The 21,955-nt window shown below is 51.8% G+C and overlaps 2 protein-coding genes across 2 annotated transcripts in view; both read right to left on the minus strand.

The window, feature by feature from the left end:
- Positions 1-3,283, minus strand: part of KIF17 (kinesin family member 17) — a 62,361-nt gene extending 59,078 nt beyond the window's left edge. The window contains exon 1 of the mRNA XM_036743136.1: positions 3,053-3,283. Within this exon, the coding sequence (XP_036599031.1) occupies positions 3,053-3,283 (231 nt within the window). The remainder of the gene's footprint in view (positions 1-3,052) is intronic.
- Positions 3,284-8,490: 5,207 nt separating this feature from the next.
- Positions 8,491-21,060, minus strand: SH2D5 (SH2 domain containing 5). The gene is made up of 10 exons (XM_036742727.1): positions 20,974-21,060; positions 19,795-19,875; positions 18,584-18,658; positions 16,810-16,956; positions 16,301-16,402; positions 15,349-15,597; positions 13,247-13,421; positions 11,553-11,661; positions 11,126-11,285; positions 8,491-8,682 (listed from the first exon to the last, which is right to left on the minus strand). The coding sequence occupies exons 1-10, from the start codon at positions 21,058-21,060 to the stop codon at positions 8,491-8,493; spliced, it is 1,377 nt and encodes a 458-aa protein (XP_036598622.1).
- Between the last annotated feature and the right edge of the window lie 895 nt (positions 21,061-21,955).

The raw sequence follows: 21,955 nt of genomic DNA on the forward strand, positions 1-21,955 counted from the left end.
GGAAGGTGGTCTGGGATTGAGTTACCAGAGCACTGGATAGGAAGGAAAAATGCAAAGCCTCCCAAAGCATGTTATTCCAGATGGGAATAGACCTAATTGTTAGGAAGTTTTTCCTCTCAATTTGTCTCTGCAATTTCTACTCAATGCTCTGTTCCTTGAAGAAGAAGAATCTTGGTGCCAGCCCAGGTCAGAAACTTCCTCCATTGTCTGCTGTCAAATCTAGGTGAGGAATGCTATTATCAGGGGCAGTGGAAAATGGAGACTCACAGACAGAACAAGGGATGGCCAACTACCTTAGTACCATGTGAGGGAAAGCAGCAACCCTGACAATTGGCAGAGTGAGAATGGGACCAGAGACTCAGGACTTGAGGGGAAAAGACACTTAAGAAACTTTGGGATGCACTGACAGGATTGAGATAAGACTGGGCTGTTAATCTAACTGGTAGGACAGGTGAAACACAGACTTCTTCACTTCTCTGACCCCCAGGAGTTAAAAGCAGGTCCAACCCGTTCCATCATGGAAAACTGCCAAAGGACTGACTCCTTCCCAAGCTGATCCCTGAGAAATGGAAAACGGGGCCAGATAAAAAGAGAAACCCAAATAGCCAGAGTCAAACTTTTATCTTGTTTTCAGTATCCCTGAATCAATGGGAGAATTGAGGGATATTTCACATCAGAGCCAGAGGTAGAAGCTTACTCCTGGGCTGGCCGACTACTAGCCCAATACTGAGTGCTGGATGTCTTCTGAGACTAAGGCCTAGTCACTAGGCCAACTCAGCCTTGGAATTTCCCTCTGTAAAGCCATCAAGTCAAGTCTGAGGTCAGTAGACAACCCCAAGGTAGAGGAGGCTTATACAGCATTCTCACATCCCAGAAGTGCCTCTAACAGTATCAGACACTTAACACATTTTAGAATAGACAGTACATGACTGTCATGGAACCCTCAAATGCTCTAATTTGTATATGGGCCTGGGCAAAAAGCAGTGGATTTGGAATCAAAGGGCCTAGGTTCAAATCCCACCATGGAAGTGTGGCCATGGGCAAGTGACTGAACCTCTCTGGTCCTTAGTGTCCTCATCTGTAAAATGGGGAGGCTGAAGTAGAAGGCCTCTGAGGGCCCTTCCAGTTTAAAGGGAACTCAAGTTATAAGAGGGAGGAGCTGCATCATAGAATCCCTGCCTCTGGAGGTGATGTAAGCCCCCCCCCCCAACTCCTCTTCCTCTCTCTCTCTCTCTCTCTCTCTCTCTCTCTCTCTCTCTCACACACACACACACACACACACACACACACACACACACACTCTGGAGGTCTTACAGGCTAAATGACCACACCTCAAAGGTGTTAGAAAGGGGGTTTCTGCTCAGGTTGGACAAAATGACTTCTAGGATTCTAGGTAACTGAAGCCCAGAAAGGGAAACCAACCAAGGTCACACAGTAAATCAGTGGCAGAGTTGAGGCCTGTGCCTTCCTAACAATGCTACTGATTCACTGGACATGAGTTGCACTGAGCACTCTGCTCAGTGGCCTTAGGGGTTAACATCTGGTACTAGAGCTAACTAAATTGCCAGGGGCTGAATGTAGAACCCTAAGCCCTAATGTCCCTCAATATACTCGAAGCACTCTGCCCCAGATGGGAGGTACAGTGTCCAGCACACATGAGATGGGGCCCCTTGACCTCCCCGACACTGTTTAATGAAAGGCCAGCTACGTTTCTCTTTTGACAGCCTTTGGAGGGGCTCAAGCTATCTTCCTATAAAATAAGACCTGCTATTTCAGGACAGGGTTATTGAAAATCAAGTTTTATCATCTCCTGCTGTCTGCAGGTCAGGACTCGAACCACACCAGGCTCTGGTAGACATATTCCCCACTTCTACTATCTTTTTATGGCCCCATTTCTTATTTCACCTGGGCCTGTGATTTCACAGAGAACTTCTGATGAGGAAATCCCTTCTACCAATGACAATCAGTAACCAATTAGTAATTTATTAGAGTTTTTAATGCCCTCAGAGGGGCACAGAGAAGGTTCATGCCTTGCCCAGGGTCACACAGACAGTACTGGCACAGGTGAGACTTGGACCAAGGTCTTTCTGACTCCCAGGCTGCACCAGGGAATTCCTTCAAAAGGCCCTAAGTTAGACAGGTCTGAGTGCTCAGTGGACAAGAGAAACAGGAATCATAGCTTCAACAAAGGCTGGGGAACGTGGCAAAATTTCAGCATGTGAAGCCTGTCAGGGAGAAGCTGAAGACCCTGTCCTGGGAAGAAGAGGTTGACTCCCACAAAGAAAAGGGGGAGAGGCACAGTGGTAGATATTGAGAACTGGAACTCTGTGGGAAATGTGTGTCTGAGTGAAGAGGGAAATCAAAGCCTGAATAGGTGGGTAGGGTAGAGTGTAAGAGTGTGATGTATGGTTCAGTCAGTCAACAAACATTTATTAAGGCCTTGCTATGTGCCAGGCATTGTGCTAAGTGCTGGGGATACAAAGAGAGCCAAAAATACCGTCCCTACCCTCAAAGAGCTCACATTATAACGGGGAGGCATGGGATGAGACAACATGCAAATCACTATGTACATGCAAGACACAGTGAAAATGGAAGGTAATGCCGGACCAAAGGCTTGAGTGAGGGGGCAACCAAGAAAGGCCTTTTTTAGCAGGTGGGATTTGAGCTGAATCAACTTGAGCCAGGGAAGGCAGGAGGTTGGCAGGGTAGGGCTGCCGGTCTAGGGTCCTGAGCAGAGGGAAGCTAGGGGCGGCTGCAGACCAGAATTGGGCGTGGGGAGTGAGCCGTGAAGATTGAATCCCAGTTAAAAGGGGAGTCCCGGCTTTCTTGGATGGGGAAGAGAAGCTAAGCAGGGCCCGGCCTCTGGACCACCGCCCTCGCCGGATGGAATGTAAACTCCTCGAATGTAACGACTGCTCTCCCCGGGGTTGGGCGCACGTCGCATTGGCTAGAATGGGGAGGGAAGGCGCGGGGCTGGGGGCTGGGCCCTGGACGGGGCCCGGTCCGTGCTAGGTCCTTCCCCGGCCTCCCTCGGCCCCTGCCCCTCCCTCACCTCCACCAGGGGGTAGGCGATCTCGTTGTAGATCTGCTCGGTGTAGTGCTCCAGGTAATAGGCGCCGTCGAAGGTGAACTGCTTGGGCGGCTCGTCCGCAGCGCCCGGGTTCTGGATGAAGCACTGACCGCGGGCGCAGTCCACTGTCACCACGGACTGGCAGTTCAGCTCTTTCTCCCGCTGGTTCATGGGCCGACAACGAACCACCACTTTCACCGACTCCGAGGCCATGCTGCCGCCGCGGCGGGGGGCCCGGGGGCCTGGCCCGGGCCGCAGGCCCAAGCTGGGGGGCCTACTGGGCTGGGCGGGGCAGGGCAGGGGCGGGGCCGGACCTGGGGCCCAGGCTACCTGACCGGGGGGCCGGGGCGGGGCAGACTTGGCCCGGGGTGGGGGGCACCCCTTCACTCTGGATGGGCGCGGGGCCCGAGGGGGACTTGGGACCTGTGCGGAGGTCTGTGGGCGGGGCTTCCACAGGACTGGGCGGGGCTTAGCCTGGGGGTGGTGAGGGGTGAAGGGCTGGCTCCTTGGACGAGTTGGGGTGCGGGGATGGGCTGGGAAAAGAGGGACCGCTTAGCCCCTCTCCTCAGGGCCGGTGCAGGAGTGGCTTAGACCTGGGGGTCCAGCGGGGGGATCCTACCCCTCGGGGTTGGGCACAGGGCCCAGGGGAGACGAGGTGCCTCCTGGCTCCTCAGGGTGGGTGCAGAGCCTGGGGGCAGCGCAGGGGTCTAAGGAGGGAGGTGGGTGGCTGACTCCGGCCTCCTAGCGAGGGCCAGGTGCCAGGGCCTGGAGGGGTGGGCAATGAATGTTCAGTGGGTCGAGGGGAGGGGAGCCCCGCTCCTGGATGGGAAGGGGTGGGGTCTAGAGGTGGTGCAGCGTCCAGTAACGGGGCCTAGACGGGGTGGGGGGGAGGGGGAAGGGGGCTCCCGGACGGGCGGAGCCTCCCGGGTGACCCCGGCGCGCTCGCGCGTGGGAGGTGGGGGGCCGAGGCCGGTGCCTGCTTCTCCTCCTCCGCCCCGGCTCTCCAGTCCCTGTGGCTGGGCCGGGGGGGGGAGGGGGGAGGGGGCACCGCGCTGCAGGCGCCGCCGCCGCAGGGACCCAAGCCCGGGAGCCGCCCCTGCCTCCCGCCTGTCGCGGCGTTCGCGGCTGCCTAGCGACCGGCTCTGGCGTCACAGGCGGCGACCCCGGGGGAGGCCTGGAGGTTCCAAGCCTCTGCTGCGGCCCATCAAAAGGCACGTCCAGCAGGTGTTCCTCTCTGGCCCCCCGCGCCGAGCAGCCCTGCCCCAGCCACCCTTTCACCCCGTGGGGGGTCGATCCAGGGAGAGACGGGGCTCAGGGATTCTCAGACAGGCGACAGACGACAGCGGTAGGTTTGACGGACACCCTGAGCGATCGATCCTCGGGTGCTTTAGAGGCTCTGATGAAGCGGAGAGGGAGGGACGGACACCCGCGAGTTGGAGACCCGGGCTAGATACATTTTAGAAACATCTATTAAGCTAGAGAGGGAGATCCAGGGAAAGAGGGACGGTTAGACGCTAGAAGATGCAGGCACGATTTAGGGATGAGTTAGGGATGCGGGAAGAGATACATAAGTGCTTTAAAGTAAAACACCCTTGAGTAAGAGAGAACAGGGAAAGAGACCCCACCTCCCTCTCCCTTCTCCCCAACCCTACTCTTTACTAAAGGAAGCGAAAGTAGCGCCTACCCAGACCGGGTTTCCCTTTAAAAGACAGGCAAGTCGGACTATTGAAAGGTAAATTGTTTCAGAGGAGGCAATCCTCTCCTTAACCCCCTCAGCAGAGCCTGACCCCTGAGCCTGGCCAGCGCAGGGAGAGAGGGGGAGGGGGGAGGGGTAGTAATGCCGCAGACAGGTTCCAGGCCCATCGGGCTTCAGGCAAAAGAGTCTGGGGGCTGGGGACCTGAGACCAAAGATGAGCCCAACTCGGCTAAAGAAGAGGCGGCCCACAAGAAAAGTCCCCAAATTGGTGAAAGGTCCGACATTTCTTTTTTTTAAGAAACCTGGGGTTTTATTCCCAGGAAGTTCACACAGTAATGGACAATTAGGCTCGTCTTAGTTGTACATTCGTGGTTGATATGCAAACAGGGCAGGTGCCTGGTGCCTTCGCGCGTAGTAGGCGCTTAATAATATTCGTTGAATGAATGTTAAAGTGCTCGGGAAAAGTTGTTCTACGTGGGGTGAACGTTGGCTCTTGAAACCGTCTTTGCACTATTTGCTCCATAGTGTTTTTTTTTTTTAATAATCCGATACTGGCCCACTCTTGTTACGTCTGGGAGCCATCAGGGCTCATGTCACAACAGGGGGAAACTTTGACACCGGGATCCAGGACTAGGGCTGTGTCCAGCTACCAAGTATTCTTCACTTGATGAAATAAATGGATTCCGTCAGAGACATAGAAAGTCAATCCTATTTCCCCCATTCATCTTCGTTAAGTCAGAGAAATGTTTTCACTGATAATCGTGCTTTTCCTGCCCCTCCTTCCCCACCCCCACCCCGGTCACAGAATTTAGTACAGTCGAACCTGTGGCCTCGAGGCATCCCCACCCCTGGTCTAACCCACGACCCTTCCTTTCAGAAAAGTCCCCCAAAAGAAAGCTGGAGAGGAATTAGCCTTGGAAGCTCCCTGCCCCGGGGTCCTGCTACATAGGAGCCATCAGCTACTCTTTCAAGTTCAAACTCAACTGTCATGATGAAAATCAGAAGAAATCTTCTCATCTTAGCCCTTCATTTGACAGATAAGGAAACTGAGTCCCATAGAAAGGAAATATGGCCAAGGTCACACCGTGACTGAGTGGCATGCTTCCCACTTTGAGTCCCTTGGTCTGAGAATCCATGGAACCCAATACTCTGTGCCTGGTTTGGGGGTGGGGGAGATACACAGGAGATCTGATGCCTTCCATGCACAAGCCAGGGGGACCTCTGAGAATTCAGCATATTGAAGATGAATGTTTTTCACAATTAAGTCTGAAAGATCCCATCATGCCTATTTAAAAGGAGGGATGCTTGCATTGTTTAACCTAACCCAGAACCTGAGCATGGGAAGCCTAAGGCCATCTATTCTGAGCTCACATCAGGCATCTCTGACAAGCAGACATAAAAGTGATGCGGAGCTCACTGCCTTGCCCAACAGCCTATCCCACTCATGGACAGCTCCAAGTGTTAGGAAGTTCTGAAATCTGCCTCTCAGTGATTTCTATCCTTTGTTCCTGGCTCACCCCTCTGAGGTCCAGCAGTACAAATCTAATAAACCTCTTTCAATGACACCACTTCTCATACTTGAAAGCAGGGGTCTCTAACATAGATTACCCAAGATCCCTTGAGGCCACAGTCTGGCCCACTCACACTCCATATTCCTTCACCTTCTCAGTGGCTCTTGCCCAACTGCTATGGAGGGGTCTCAGCTGTCCTTCCCTATAATTCTGGAGGTCCTATTTCACCCTTGGCTCTAGCTGGCCAAAGGGAGAGCAAAGGCTTGTAGATTTAGACCTGGAAGGAACCCTAGCGGTGGAGTTCTGCCATTTCATTCTATATATAAGGAAACTGAGGCCAGAGATGTTAAGTGACTTGCCCAGAGTCACACAGTGTTTAAGGCAGGATTTCTACTTGGGATTCATGATTGTTAAATCAAGAGGCCTATCCACTATATTTCAAACTGCTTGGGAGAATGGGAGAGTCAGAGAGACAGAGAAAAAGAGATATGGAGAGGGAGAAGGGAGAGTGAGAAGAGGTACAGATAGCAGGGGAGGAGGGAGGGGGAGCGGGAGAGGGAGAGGGAGAGAGGGAGAGAGAGAGAGAGAGAGAGAGAGAGAAACAGGGTGGGGACTGAGAATCTGGAGATGTGTGGATTCATCAAATATATTCAAATCCCATTTCTTACACTTCCTAGCTGCCTAACCCTGAGCAAGTCACTTTGTGGGTCCTCAGTTTCCCTATCTGTTAAAAGAAGGGGATAAGATCCTTCAGGTCCCATCTTTAGGGGTGGGGGATTGTTTTTAAAGAAAGCACCTGGTAAACCTCAAATTCTAGAGACCAATGAATTCACTCCCTACCTTTTTCAAGTTACCCAGACCTGATGCCAAAGTTTTGGTTCAGCTACTGACTACATGACCTTGGGTTAATCACCTTCCCCTTTTCCCCTGAGCTTCCCTGTCCTTAAAATGAGAGAGCTAGACTAGAAGGTCTGGAAGGTTCCCTCCAACTCTAAAGCCTGTGGTCATACTGTTTGGTGCAGTGAGTGACATTGCAGATGCGCCTGGCCTGGGCATGGCTGCACCTACACTGATATGAACATAGAAGGGGGAAGAGATGATTGCCCACCCAGTGTTTCTGCAGCAGCCTTCCCCATGCCCCTCATACCTTAATCTTGGGGACTTTGCAAAAAATAAAGAAGCCTCAGCTTCTGAAGACATCTGGCATCTGAAGACCAAACCAGCCCTTCCACCTTCCCTTCCCCTGGGCCTGTTGCAGCCTTTCTGACTGCTTCAATCAAGGACTTAATAATCCCAGATCAGTGGGACTTCCCTTGTAGCACCTCTAACCCTAGATACAGGGACTAGCAGAAAGGAGCTCAGAATCAGAGGGCATCAGCGACCAAATGGTCCAATCTCTTTATCATAGATCATAAATTTAGAGCTAGGTCATTGAGTCCAATCCCCTCATTTTATAGATGAGGAAACTGAGGCAGACAGAAGTGACTTATCCAGGGTCACACAGCTAGTAAGTATGTGAAGCAGGATTTAAATTCAGGTCTTCTGACCCCAGGCCCAGTGCTCTATCCACTACACCACACTCCCTCCCTTTACTTTACAGAGGAGAGTCCAGAGAAAAGAATAATTTGTTGAAGGTCAGAGAGTTAAGAAGAGGCAGACCAGAGGCTCAAACCCAAGTCTTTTTCAGTTACTATGCTTGGAGGCCTCCCCCACCATCAAGGGATCTTCCAAATAAAAGTAGGTGTCCATAAGAAAGCTTGAAAAAGAGTGTGGGGGGAGCCCATCCAGGATAGAGCCACACTCTGAGCCCAATCAGCCAGGGGCACTGAAGGGAAAAGCTTTTGAGGGCATCTAGAGGCAGCCGTCCCAGCCAAGCTAAGCAACCATCTCCTTGGCCATGACACAGCAAGTCAAGGGAAGACTGGAGTTTCTCTTCCGTCCAGGCCATTTCTGAGGACCAGAGCTGCTTGGTGTATGTTTGGGGGGGGGCGGGGTGGAGCAGGGAGCAGAGATACCAGCAGTTCCCATGCTGATGATTACCAACAAGGGTAATTCCCCACTTGGGCTATGGTCCTTGAGCCAAGGGAAGAGATGCTCCAACTGGGAAGACCCGAGAGTACACACACACACACACATACACACACACACACACACACACACACACACACACACACACTTTGAGTGCTGGGGCATCAGGGAATGCAAAGGTGGCCTTAACCCAGTTCTTGCTGCCGGGGCTCATGCTTGGGGTGGCTACGGGGCCACGTAGGTCGGCCGGGCCCACAGTCCTGTGCCTCATAGCAGGGGTTCAGACGTCCCATGTCCAGTGGACAAAAAAGGCTACGTTCAGCTCCTGAGTGGTGCTCCACCAAGGCTTCCAGGCTGGGGAACTCTGTGGGCAGATGCTGATGGAGGGCACAGGAAAAAGACAGTCATTCTCAGTTCCCAAAGCTCCAGCCGCCTCCTCCCACCCCTGCACTGCTGGACTGATGGGCTCAGCCCTGAGTTTGGGACACACGATAATTAGATGCACTGATTTTGAGGGGGAAGGGACCTCATGAAGCACCTATCTATCTAGTCCCACTCTTTCATTTTATAGGAAAGAAAATGTCCCCAGAGAAGCTAAGTACGTACCTCGGGTCACACAGCTTAGAGATGTTGGAGCCCGAATTTTGTCCCCATTTCCACACCGTAAAGTGGGGTGGGGGGCTTCTCTGGTCATTCTCCTGCTAGACCCTTCCCCGCTGAGATTCTCTTCAATTTACATTGTCTATATCTCGTATGTACAGTTATCACATCCAAATTACAGAGTTAGGGGAGTGGTGCGCAAAACCGCATAAAATTACAGAGTTAGGGGAGTGGTGCGCAAAACTGCACCACTGCCTTCATACCAGAGAAATAGTCTGAGTTATTATGGCATTAAAAGTTCAAATATGTTGATATTATACAATACTATGCATATATTTTATGCATTTCTGAGTCTCTAAACTTCTTCTGTGTTGTCTGCAGCTTCCACAAAACTCCCCCAAAATTCCCATTTAATTTCAGATGCTGAGATGGGGAAAATCACTATGTGGAAAGGATAACTGTGCATAGTTACTCCCATAACTGAGACAGCCCAGTGGCTAGAATGCTGGATTGGAGTCAGGAAGACCTGAATTCAAATCCTGACTCAGAGGGCTGGGGACATGACCCTTGGAAGATCACACAGCCCCCCTCAGCCTGTTTGTTCATCTTTAAAATGGGGATAAAACAGCACCTGTCCCACAGGGTTGTTGTGGATCAAATGAGATGATATTTAAAGCACTTAGTGAGCCTTAAATCTCTTTACAAATGTTAGTCATTAAAGTATTCGATTTAAAAGATATCAAAGTTAAATGTTAGTTATTCTTAGGTTGTTTTCTCCTCCATTAGAATGTGAACTCCCCATTTGCATATGAGCTCCTTGATGAAGGAAAGGAAGCAAGCATTTATTAAGTGCCTACTGTGTACCATGCTTTACAAGGGGCGAGGGGAGGGAACAAGCATGGCTGTCACACCTACTATGTGCCAGGCACTATGCTAAGTGCTTTACAAATATTTTCTCATTTGAGCGTGAGCCTCCCAGCAAACCTGAGAGATAGGTGCTATTTTATTGTCTCATTTTACAGCGGAGGACACAGGCAGGAGAGAGTAAGTGACTTACCCTTAGTCACACATCCAGGAAGCCTCTGAGGCTGGATTTAAACTCAGGCCTTCCTGACTCCCAGCCCGAGCTGTGTTCACCCAGCTACCCACAGGCATCGAGGGAAGGGGCTGTGTTTCTGCCTTTCTTTCATAACGTCAGAGCTTAACCCAGTGCCCTGAACAGAATGAGCATGTAATAAGTGCCTGCTGACCGACTATCCTCATGAGAGCCCTGCTATGTCAGTTGATGTCAGTCCTGGTGTAAGCATTATCATCGGGTGCAAATGAGGGAAAGCTCACTTGGAGAGGGTTCAAACCAACATCCAGGGTCACATTTCTCTCCTGTTTTCAGGTTTCCCAAGGGCTTTCCTCTGTGTGCTTCTCTAAAGGTGTTAATCCACTTCCCAGAAGGCTCCACTCACTGGCCCTCTGACTGCCCAGACCAAACACTCCTGTCTGGTCACTGTCCACTAATGGAGTGGAAGCCCCTCGAGGGCGTGCACCTGCTCACTTCTGGGTTTGTATTGCCAATGCTTAGCATAGTGGTTGGCACCTCATAAATTAGTCCTTCCTTCCTTCATTGAACCTCTCTCTCTCCTTTCCTGCTTCCCTCCTCTCCCTCCCTCTGTCCCTACCTTCCTTCTTTCGTTTCTCCCTTCTCTCTTTCCTTCCTCCTTCTTTTCTTCCTCTCTTCCTCCCTCCCTCTCTTTTTCCACTTTCTTCCTTCCCTTCCCTCTTTCACTTTCTCCTTCCTGCCCTCTATTCCTCCATTCTTCCTTTCCCACTTTCTTCCCTCACATCCTTCCTTCCCTTCCCTTCCTTCTTCCCTTCCTTTCTCCCTCCTTTTTCCCTCTTTTCCTTCTTTCCTCCCTCCCCTCCTTCCTTCCTCCCCTCTTTAATTCCCTTCCTTTCTTCTTTTTCCCTTCCCTCTCCCTCCCTTCTTTCCCTCTTCCTTTCTTCCTCTCTTCTTCCCTCCCTCCCTCCCATTCTTCCTTCCTTCCTTTTTTCCTGAAACCTACAGGAGCCTCCTAATACAGACACTCTCCAGCACAGGTGTCCTGAGCCTCACAACCCCAGATTTCCATGGACCTTGAAGTGTTCCAAGGGATGTGAACAGAGGAGAGGTTGGGGGTGGAGGGAGGGATGAGTAAGGGCAGGGGGCGTCAGACGCCAAGCACTTACCTCCACACTGAACTTGCCCAAGTGGGTCCTGAAGACCTGATGGGGGACCACGCCACACTGTGTCTTCACTGACAGGCACCACTGGCCACTGGGTCCAGGCTCAGGCCACAGCAGAAAGGCCCCCAGGACATCTCTTCGGAGCAGGGAGAGTGCCCGGACCCTGGGGCAGAAGGTGCACTGGGTGAGTAGCAGGCCTCAGGTAGCACTCTTTTGTGACTCCTTGGACAGAGGCCAGCTCACCAGCTGCATTGCCCAAAAATGGGGAGATGCTCCCGGAGTGGCCTGGCCTATCCCCAGGCCCAAACTAGAGCCTGGGGTCCCCTCTGGGAAGAACCTGCCCCGAGCTCGAAGCCACCTTGTGACAGTGCCAGGTCCTCTGCTTTAAATTGCATCACAAAAGTGTGTGAGAGAAATACTAGGGACTCACCTAGAGAGGCCAGCGAAGGCCCAGATATTCTCCGTCAGGCTTCCCTCGCTCTCCACCAGGCAAACCAGGCCACTGGCCCCCTGGGCCCAGCTCTCCCAGGCACTGGGAACTGCGGTATTTGTGACACATGTGTTAACAAGAGCTTCCCTGTCTACAGTGATTTAGAAAGTGTTTTACCCCACTCCCGCACTGGAACCTCAGGACAGCCCTGGGAACCCATTTTATAGATGAGATGTAAACAGGTGATAAGTAGCCGTCAGTGAACCGACACAGGCTCTGGACTCTGCGCCCAACACTCTACTGTGCCACAGTCTAGACCTGGGGTCACAGGTCTAGCTCAAACCCTGCTATAGACACTTGCTTGCCAGGACCCTCTCTGTCAACTGGAAAATGAGGGGCTTAGATTTGGTCTCTAAGGGCCCTCCCATCTCTGACATTCTCTGTTCTAAGGGTCCCCCAACTCTGACATTTTCTGTTCTAAGGGCCCTCCCAGCCCTGACATCCTGTGTTCTAAGAGCCCTCCCAGCTCTGGCATCCTGTGTTCTAAGGGCCCTCCCAACTCAGGCATCCTGTGTTCTAAGGGCCGTCCCAGCTCTGGCATCCTGTGTTCTAAGGGCCCTCCCAGCTCTGACATCCTGTGTTCTAAGGGCCCCCCCAGCTCTGACATCCTGTGTTCTAAGGGCCCTTCCAGCTCTGACATCCTGTGTTCTAAGGGCCCTCCCAGCTCTGACATCCTGTGTTCTAGGGCCCTCCTAGCTCTGCCATCCTGTGTTCTAAGGGCCCTCCCAACTCAGGCATCCTGTGTTCTAAGGGCCCCCCCAGCCCTGCCATCCTGTGTTCTAAGGGCCCCCCCAGCTCTGATATCCTGTGTTCTAAGGGCCCTCCCAGCTCTGACATCCTGTGTGCTAAGGGCCCTCCCAGCTCTGACATCCTGTGTTCTAAGGGCCGTCCCAGCTCTGGCATCCTGTGTTCTAAGGGCCCTCCCAGCTCTGACATCCTGTGTTCTAAGGGCCCTCCCAGCTCTGACATCCTGTGTTCTAAGGGCCGTCCCAGCTCTGGCATCCTGTATTCTAAGGGCCCCCCCAGCTCTGACATCCTGTGTTCTAAGGGCCCCCCCAGCTCTGACCATTTATGAACTCCATGAGGGCATGGAAAGTCCACTAGATCTTGAATTAGGTGTTTTGGGCTTAAATCCTTTGTCTGTCACTTGGGTGAGTCCCTATCACTCTGGAGCACTTTATATTTTAGCCTCAATTTTCTCTTCTGTAAAATGGAGCTAAGAACCCTCATTCTACCCAGGTCAAGTGTAGGGCGGGTGGGATCTGATGGTCTCTGAGTTCTCTTCTAGGTCTGAAACCATGGGATTCTGGGACTCTATGTTCATAGGAATGCAGCTGGGAAAGCAAAAGCCCTCTTGAAACCCAACTGCACATCTTGGCAGTGGGCTCCCTTCCAAATCCGCTCCACCCTGCCTCCCTTCCCCTCAGCCAGCCCTCTGTCCTGTCCCTTCACCCTATTTCCTGTGGTTTCCATAGGCTCCCGCTTGAAGCCACCTCTCTGTACCCAAACACCCACATCCCCACCCGCACCCCCATGAGCACACGGTATGCACACAAGAGAGAGCACATACGCGCACGCGCGCGTGCACACACACACACACACACACACACACACACACTCACTCACACACTCACAGGCTTCCCGGGCAGATTGCTGCAGCTGGGTCTCATAGGTACAGCAGCGGTAAGCCCCTGAGCGGATCACCTTGCTTCGAATTGCCTTCTTTCGCACAAGGGTTGGGGAACAGTAAGGGTTCCCCAGGCGGGAGTGACGGGCGACCCCTCGACCTTCTGCCTCCGATATTTCCTTCTATGGACAGGGACCAGAGTGAGACCAGGGGAAGGCAGAGACACACAGACAGAGATATCCCAGACCGAACATCATAAAAGCCATCCCTGAGGGCAGGCGGGCCCCCCCCCCAGTTCTGATGACCCACAGAGGGGGTGGCCCTTCCTGCCTCGGGCACTATTCTTCTGATACATCCCCAATTGGGGGGCCCATGGGACTAACCAATTTACTACTGATTTTGGAGTCAGAAGGCTTGGGTTCAAGTCCCAGCTCTGACCTGTGGCTTACAATGTAATTGGGCAATGTTTAACAAAATAGAGACAACACAACATAGGTAATGTTAATTTGTGGTTTTCTAAGTCAATGATCAGCCTGCAGGGTCCAGGTCCTGTCCAGCTCTAAGTCTATAACCCTATGAACCAGGAGCCACAGGTCATGCACGTCCTTTAGAAACGGGTCAAAGCACATGGGACTCAGTGGAAGGCATCAAGGCACAGGCCTGTCCCAACACGTGCTCCATGACTGACCCTGTTAGAAGAGGCTCAAGTCACCTTAGAGAAACAAGAGGCCTCAGAGGCAATCACATTGCAACCTAGCATTTTCAGTTGAGGAAACAGACACAGAGCTGTGGATTTGAACTCAGGCCCTCTCGCTGTGAACACGGTATTCTTTCTTTCTTATAATATAAAAAGTATTTTATTTTTTCCAATCAGATGTAAAGAACCCAGTATTCTTTCTTTCTTTCTTTTTTATTTTTTTCAATCACATGTAAAGAATCCAGTATTCTTTCTATTGCAGCCTGAGGTTTAGAATTGGAAAGGACCTTAGAAAGGACCAATTCCATGAGTTTTCAGATAAAGGTTCAGAAGAAGTAGGAGGTGGTCCAATGTCACACAGTAGCCAGTGACAGGTGAGACTGCCGGTCCCCAACCTCAGATCTGATTTCTATCCACTTTAATACACTCACTACCTCAAACTAAGGAAACTTTCTCTATCCCCAGGTGCCAACCCTGTCCCTTCCCCTCTAACCTATCACCCCCATATTATACTTTGAATCTCCCTTTCCTCAAACTTCAGGCAAAGAAAGAAAGAGTCAGAGAAGGCTCACTCCCCTGGTCTGAGTGCAACCTGGAATCTTTGCCTCATTATTTCCCACCTTAATTACTCACACAAATAATTGGGCTCCTACTATGTCTGCTGGTCAAGGCTCCCTTTTGTGTCTGTCCCACCTCCCCTCCAGTCTTAGGCCGGGCTCCCCCAGAAAAAGCCCTAGAGGCAGCCAACCTTCCTGAAACTGCCTAGAAAAAAGTGGAATGCCTTTCATATGACTCATATGGAAATATCTTTTCCATGATTGTGCATATATAACCTATATCAAATTGCTTACAGCATTAGGGAGGATAGAAAGGAGGGAGGGAGAAAATCTGGAGCTGAAACTTTCATTAAAAAAATGAATGTTAAAAATTGTATTACATGAAATTGGAAAAAATAAAATACTATTTAAAAGAAAAAAAGGGGGGAATGGGCCAGAGATTTTAACTCCCCTGTTTTACCAGGAAGGAAAGAAGCCCAGATATGTGAAATGATTTATACCCAGGGTCACCCAGGTAAAAGGAACAAAAGGGAGATTTGAACCCAGGCCCTCTAATTCTATAACCAAAATTCTTTCCATGATACCTTGCTGCCTCTTAAAAGCAACCAGAGCACCTGCTCTAGGACCTGTCAAGCTTCCCAAGAACCAACTGCATCCTCTAAGATAGGGAGCCCCAGGGCTGAGTCTGGAGTTGGGCAGGTGGCCCCTGTGGAGCTGCCAGAAGGGCAGGTCCTCTAGAGGCCTGGACCTGGAGACAGGAGGCCTGGCAAGGCTCTCCTTAGTTTCCCACCATCTCTGAGGCATCTACCCATCTCTCCTGTTCCCCCCAGTTCACGGTAAAGGTAAGTAACTCACTGCGCTGCCTGCTGGGCCATCGGCTGGGGCTGGCAGCCTACGGAAGGACACTAGAGCATGGACATTTTGAGAGACCTGATCCCGGCCAAAGGGCTCCCTGACCATCCCAACAGGAGCACCGGGGCTGGGAAGCGACTTGGGGGGCTCCTCTGCAGGTGGCCCTGGCCCAGGTTGGGCCTGATCCTCGGGGTGTTGCAAGAGGTAAGCCAGCTGAAAGGAACGGCAAAGCAGCAGATGTAGGATCTGGACCTGAGGAGGCAAAGAAGAGATGGGGATGGGGGTGGGAGTGGATTAGAAGCAAATCAATGTCTGCTTCCAGCTCCATTTCCTACCCACAGCCCCAAGGCAGCTAGGGACCCTAAGGAGAACGGTAAGTCTAGAGAAGCTTTCTTTGGAGTACATCACCCATAGGATCCTCAACCCATGGGAACTATCTCTAATACTGACTCCACTCCTGCCAAACCCCCTCACTCCATGTACTGTACAATCCTAGCTGAGAAGAATCACAGAACATCACAGCTGGGAGGGCCCTCACATCATAAACTGCCAGAGCTGGGAAGGATGTTAGAGAATAGAATGGTGGAAATGGAAGGACCCTAGAACATAGTGTCAAACCTCAGAAAGCCTAGAATACAGAATGTCAGAGCTGAGAGGGTCCTTAGAACACGGAATGTCAGAGCTAGAAGGGCCTTAGAACATGGAATGTCAGAGCTGGGAGGGAGCCCAGAACACCCCTCCAAGCCTGTGTACTCTTCCCCTACTCCTAGTTCCATTTCTGCCCTCCCCCTGCCTCTCCTTATCTCTCTTTTCCTTCCTGAAGAGAAGCCTTTCTCTCCGCTAATGTTTATTCCCTCCTCCTCACATTATCTAGTCCACACTTGTCTGTTTACATGTTGTATCCTCCCCCTCCCTCCCCACACAGATTGAGGGCAGAGGAAGCTTTCTGTTTTACCTTTGCATACCCACCACCTCTACATAGGCAGGAGATGTGGGTTTGAATCCTGGCTCTGACATTTAATAGTTGTGTGATCCTGGTCACACAACATTCCAGCCTCTTCAATGGGGGTGAAGAGACTGCAAGCACTTTGTTAGCCTTGGCCAGCTCTACATGAGCTGAGGTTCCAGTTAGCTCAGAGGGTACAGCACACTTGAGTGAGGGGAGAGTTGGCCTTTGTCCCCACGTTTTGACACTTAACAGGAAGTCTCAGACTTGGGTCTTAGGTTTTCCAAGGGCAGCTGCTGGGGTACTAGGGGAACAGGACAGAGGACCCAGGAGCCAACCCCCGCCACGGTGTTCATGTTGTGAGTGGGCCCTATGATTGCTGTTGCATAGGGCAGCCTGTCACTGAGCCTTGGTGAGCCTCTGAAGGCCTCCCCCATTCCGACAATACCCACAAAGACTGACAGGCAGCAGGAGGGTCTCAGACGTGGCCCCCTCCCATTCTCTGGGGCCCCCAGTACCTCTCCAGGCTGGCTCCCCACAAACAAGTGACAGAAGAGCTTGCTGGCAGGGCTCCGAGGGTTCCGGGAAATGAAGGCAAACTGGCATTCAGCGGGGCACCAGGTGGAGTAGAGGATCCGCTTCAGGGCATGAGCCATCAACAGAGTCTGGGGGAGGGGATGGGACACAGGTGGGAGGTAGCTCCTGGGAGGCTGACACATGCTATCCTGGCTCAGCAGCTGCTAGTTCTAAGCTGCCATTTCCCTGGGGGACCCTCTGGCAGCCAAGCTGATCTGAGCAAGCTTGGGGGTGGCACACAGGACAGCCACACCCTCCCGGGGGCTCAGACTGGTACTGATTAGTCTCGTGCTGGGGCAAGTCATTAACCTTTCTCCACCTCTGTTTCTACATGCGTAAAATGGGCATGTTAATACTTTCACCACTGGTACCCCACAGGGTCGTGCAGGGAGGAAGGCACTTTAGAAACTTTAAAATGTGATTGAAATCAGAGCCATGACTGTAAACTCCTTGAGGGCAGGCACGACACAAGGCACATCGGATAGCAGTGAGGGCACTGAGCAGGGGGTCACACGGCCAGTGGGTGGAAGGCGAGGGACTCAAACCCAGGTCTTCCCGACCCTGAGCCAGCTTGTGATCTCCTTCACCAGCTAGAGACACATCCACTGCAGGCACACAGAGTGCTGGGTCTGGAATTCAAAACCAGCTTCAGACACTTCCTAGCTGCGTGACCCTGGGCAAGTCACTTCACCTGCCCGCTTCGGTTTCCCCATCTGTAAAATGGGGGTCATAACAGCACTCCAGCTATGTCAAAGGGTTGTTGTGAGGATCAAAAGAGATAATATTTGTGAAGGGCTTAAAATAGCGCCTAGCACACAGTAGGTGCTTAATAAATGCTTATTTCCTTCCTTCCACAGTGCCTCTCTGAGCCTGTTCCACTGATGGGTGTTTAACAAATGTTCCTTGACTCGCATGTTACAGAGCTGGGAACCAGCTTTCATTCACTTTGTAACTCTTAGCCTGTCCCTGCCAAAGACTCAGTTCCCTGAGTTCTAGGGACTTGTGCCTCTCAGCCTTACCCCTCTCCTCTGCCACCATCAGTGTCCAGTGCTGGGGGCTCTGAGCCCTTATCAGGGTCCTTCCTAGCTCTCCGTGCCCCCATACTCCAGCTCCAGCTGTGACACCCAGACCCGTGCACAGTGAGGAAGCCCGAGGCCCAATTCTTCCCCCACCCCATCCCCTCTAGGTGCGCGGTGCCCACTGTCAAGAGCCTCTTATATCCTCCTCAATATTCCTGGGCAATCAAAGGGTAAGATTGGTTGGGGATGGGTTGGGGAGAAGCAGTCATGGGAGGCAGGCCAGGTCTGGGGTCTGCTCAGTCCATTGTTCCAGCTACCTTGGAGAGTCACTAGCCTGGGCCTGACACGGGGACCTCAAGCCAAGACCAGGAGGCCTGGCAGCCTCTTTGCTCAGGACCGAAGGAGGTGTTCGCTGTATGACACCCAGAGTCACTGAGACAGAAAGGACACCTTTAAAAAAGAGGGTTAGGGAAAAAAATATTTAAGGGGAGAGGAAGACAAGGAGTGAGCAGCAGAGGAAAGAGAAAAAACCACCCGAGGGGAAAAGATATGAGGTGGAAAGAGTTAGAGAGAGCCAGTGATTGGCAGGGAGGGCGTGGGGGCCAGACAGTTGGGACCCAGCTTGTCAGTGAGTCACTGAGTGGGGGAAGGGATGACTGGAAAGCCGTGGCCCACACCCAGGGAGCTGAGCACCTACCTCCCCCTCAGCACTGTAGATCCTGAGGCCCTGGAGACTGAATTTTAGGATCACAGCTCTTCTCCTGGAGCAGTCCTGGCAAAGAAGGAGAGAAAGGGGGTGGCTCAGAACCAGGCTCATCTAATGAATGGATCACTCACCCATTCTCAGACTGACCGGGCCCTGCTGGGAGACCCCAGCTAGTGGGGCTACAGCCCAGGCTTTAATCCAGGGTGAGAGGGAGTGCTCTAGGTCCCCTGGCTCACTCTGCAGACAGAAGTGAGCGTGCAAGCCTTCCTCACTTCTAGAGACTCAATTCAAATTGAGGGACCACACAAACATGAGGGTGCTGCAAGAGGGTGAGGAGGGTTGTGTGGTGAAGCAGACAGAGCTCTGGAATGGGATTCAGGAGACCTGGGTTCAGGTCTTGGCCCTGAGTCTGCTGGAGATTTCACTGTGGGATGTTGGGTCAATCACTTCCCCCTCATCTGTAAAAATGAAGGGATTGGACTAGATGAACTTATTTTCCTTTTCTGACATTTTGTATTCTGAGGCCCCTCCTAGCTCTGACCTTCTGTGTTCCAAGGGTCCTCCCAGCTCTGATATTCTGTGTTCTAAGGCCCTCCCAGCTCTGACATTCTGTGTTCTAAGTCCCTCCCAGCTCGGACATTCTGTGTTCTAAGGCCCTTCTAGCTCTGATATCCTGTATTCTAAGGGCCCTCCCAGCTCCCAGCTCTGACATTCTGTGTTCTAAGGGCTCTCCCAACTCTGACATTCTATGTTCTAAGGCCCTCCCAGCTCTGACATTCTGTGTTCTAAGAGCCCTCCCAGCTCTGACATTTTATGTTCTAGGAATGGGTGATAGTTAAGAAAGACAATGGGGTTGGGGAGTGACCCTGATTTTTTCCCCTCCTTGGCCTCTCCTCTCCCCCAGTTCCCTACTCTTAGTCAGAGACAGCTGGGTGACACAGTGGATAGAGCCCTGGGCATCAGGAAGATCTGAGTTCAAAACTAGCCTCAGACAGGTTCTAGCTGTATGACTGTGGGCAGGTCATTTAACCTGTGTCTCACTTTATTCAACCATAAAAATGGGGATAACCTATCTCAGCAAGGTGGCTGTAAAGATCAGAAAGATAACATTTGAAAAAAGAGCTTAGCACAGGGCCTAGCACATAGTAGGTAGGCCCTATCTAAATGCTAATTCCCTCCCTCCCCAGGCATTTTCAACCTACCTTCAAGGCCCATAGCTGCTGCTGGACCATCCACACTTTTTCCTGAAGCCCCAAGTCTTCTACAATAAAGGAGCCCACATACTGTGATGGAGACAGGAGAAGGGCACGTCAGAGGAAAGGCCTGCCCTACTCCGCCCTTCCAACCTCCTTTCCCCCACTCCCCTGAACAAAGCCCCTGGGGACCCAATAGGGCCAGGAAGACACAAGAGCCATGCAGAGCACCCCTCCTTAGAGATTCTCCTCCTATACCCACAGAAGTGCCTCTGGCTTTGGCCACTGGAGGGTCAAGGAGCAGGACCAGGACCAACCAAAGAATGTGAGGTGACCTAGAGGCCATCTGGTCCAAACCCCTAATTTCACAGATAAGGAAAGTAACACCCAGGCTGGGAAAAGGACACCCCAAGGTGTCACATAAAGTGGCAGGGCTGATTTTCAGGTGGCCCTGGTCCCTAAACTTCCTTGGGGAAGGGGAGGAGGTCTGTATGCATGTATCGGGCAGAGGGCAGGGCAGAGAAGCATGGGTCTGCTTTTCCATAGGATTTCTCTTCATCCTTTTTCCCAACCCCAGCATTACTGTAGTAACCAGTGACCTTTATTCCCCTGTTTTTTTGTCAAGCCACAGAGCTCCTAGCATCAACCTTGGACCATCCCTGACACTGCCAGGGGCAGCAGCTTAACCCCCTTGCCAGGCCCCAGCCTGCAGTGAGAGGTAGTCCTGGAGGCAGGTTCCCACTGATGATGTCCTGGAGCTGGCCCCTGATTCACCAGGTCATTCCTCAGGAAATCATGGACAGGAAATTTTCACTTAATAGCTTCAGGGAGTGACATTTGGGAGGGGGGGGCAGTGTGAACTGTGAGAGGTCAGGGAGGATTCTTGGGGTATCAGGCACTAAACAAACCCCTTCCCCCAACCTCAGTGTCTGTAAAATGTAATAATTCCAGGGTGTATGTGTATATGTGTGTGTGTGTGTGTGTGTGTGTGTGTGTGTGTGTGTAAGAAACTCCTTGAGGGATGCCTCCTGCCACCCCACCCACCCCTTCCCAAAGCCCTCAGGGGATTAAGCCAAGAGACCCCATTTACCAGACCAGACTGGCTATGGAATATCTGGTCACCAGGTGCCCCTTCCCTATGCCCCTCCATCTCCCTCATCCTCTGGGAGGATTTTGGTTCCAACCTACCTGAGCAAATTTGGTAATGCCCCTCGACCTGTGTGGAATGAGGGCTGTGTCGGAGGCCCTCCGGCCAGTGGTCCCCACCTTTTGCATGGCCCAAAGGAACACTTAGATCTAGAGGCTCCAGAGGGGAGGAAGCTGCAAAGGACAAGGGTACACGTGTTAATCTGTTAGACTTTACCTGGCCCAGAAGAAACACAACTACTCATAGCTCCCGTTTCTACAGGTAAGGTGGGAATACCACAAGTCTGTCAGGCAGGCAGAGTGTCAGGACTACCCCTACTACCACCCCCATTTTACAGATGAGAAAACTGAGACCCAAGAAAGGTTCATAAGCAGATCAGGAACTCCAATTCAATTTGACAATTTAGTGTCTCCTGTGTACAGTACCCTATGCTAGGTTCCAGAGATACAAGATGAGATAAGATACAGTCTCTGCCCTCTAGAGGCTTATATTCTAACATGAACAGGAATAACGATAGACCACAGGTCTAGACCTGGAGGAGACAAACCCCATCATTTGACAGAAGAGGACGCTGAAGCCCAGGGAGTTTAAATAATTTGCCCCCGAGGATACACGGACAGTAAGTATCAGAGGCAGAATTTGAACCTAGGTCTTCCACTACATGGCAGAATGTGAGAACAGAGTGAGAGAGATCTAGAAAAAAACTGCAGGGAGAAATGTGAAGACAGAGAAATTACAGTCACCTAGTGGGGGTGGGGGTGGGGTGGGGAAGGGAACTGCCTCTCAGGGAAGACTTCCTGAAGGAGGTGGTACCTGAGTTAGACCTTGAAAGGAATATGGAATAGTCTATTCAGGTATGAGTGTGAGCAGAAACCTGGTGACATCTGGAAAAGAACAAGGGGTTAAAGATGGGCCGGTATTGTTAGAAGGCAGAGAGCCTGGGAATAATAGCAGCTAACATCTATTAAGTACTTTAATAAGCACTTTATAGATATGGTTTCATTTGAGCCTCATAAACACCTG

This window comes from Trichosurus vulpecula, chromosome 2 (genome assembly GCF_011100635.1).
Source record: "Trichosurus vulpecula isolate mTriVul1 chromosome 2, mTriVul1.pri, whole genome shotgun sequence".
In the NCBI taxonomy this organism is placed as follows: Eukaryota; Metazoa; Chordata; class Mammalia; order Diprotodontia; family Phalangeridae; genus Trichosurus; species Trichosurus vulpecula.

What these genes read in the sequence shown, in the direction of transcription:
- SH2D5 (XM_036742727.1), bottom strand. Translation starts at nt 21,060, where the DNA reads ATGCAAAAGGTGGGGACCACTGGCCGGAGGGCCTCCGACACAGCCCTC. An exon ending in GAGGTGGTGGGTATGCAAAG is followed by an intron (nt 15,598 to 16,300) that starts GTAAAACAGAAA and finishes TTGCCTCCTCAG; the next exon opens with GTCCAGATCCTACATCTGCT. An exon ending in GCAATCTGCCCGGGAAGCCT is followed by an intron (nt 11,662 to 13,246) that starts GTGAGTGTGTGA and finishes CAAATACCGCAG; the next exon opens with TTCCCAGTGCCTGGGAGAGC.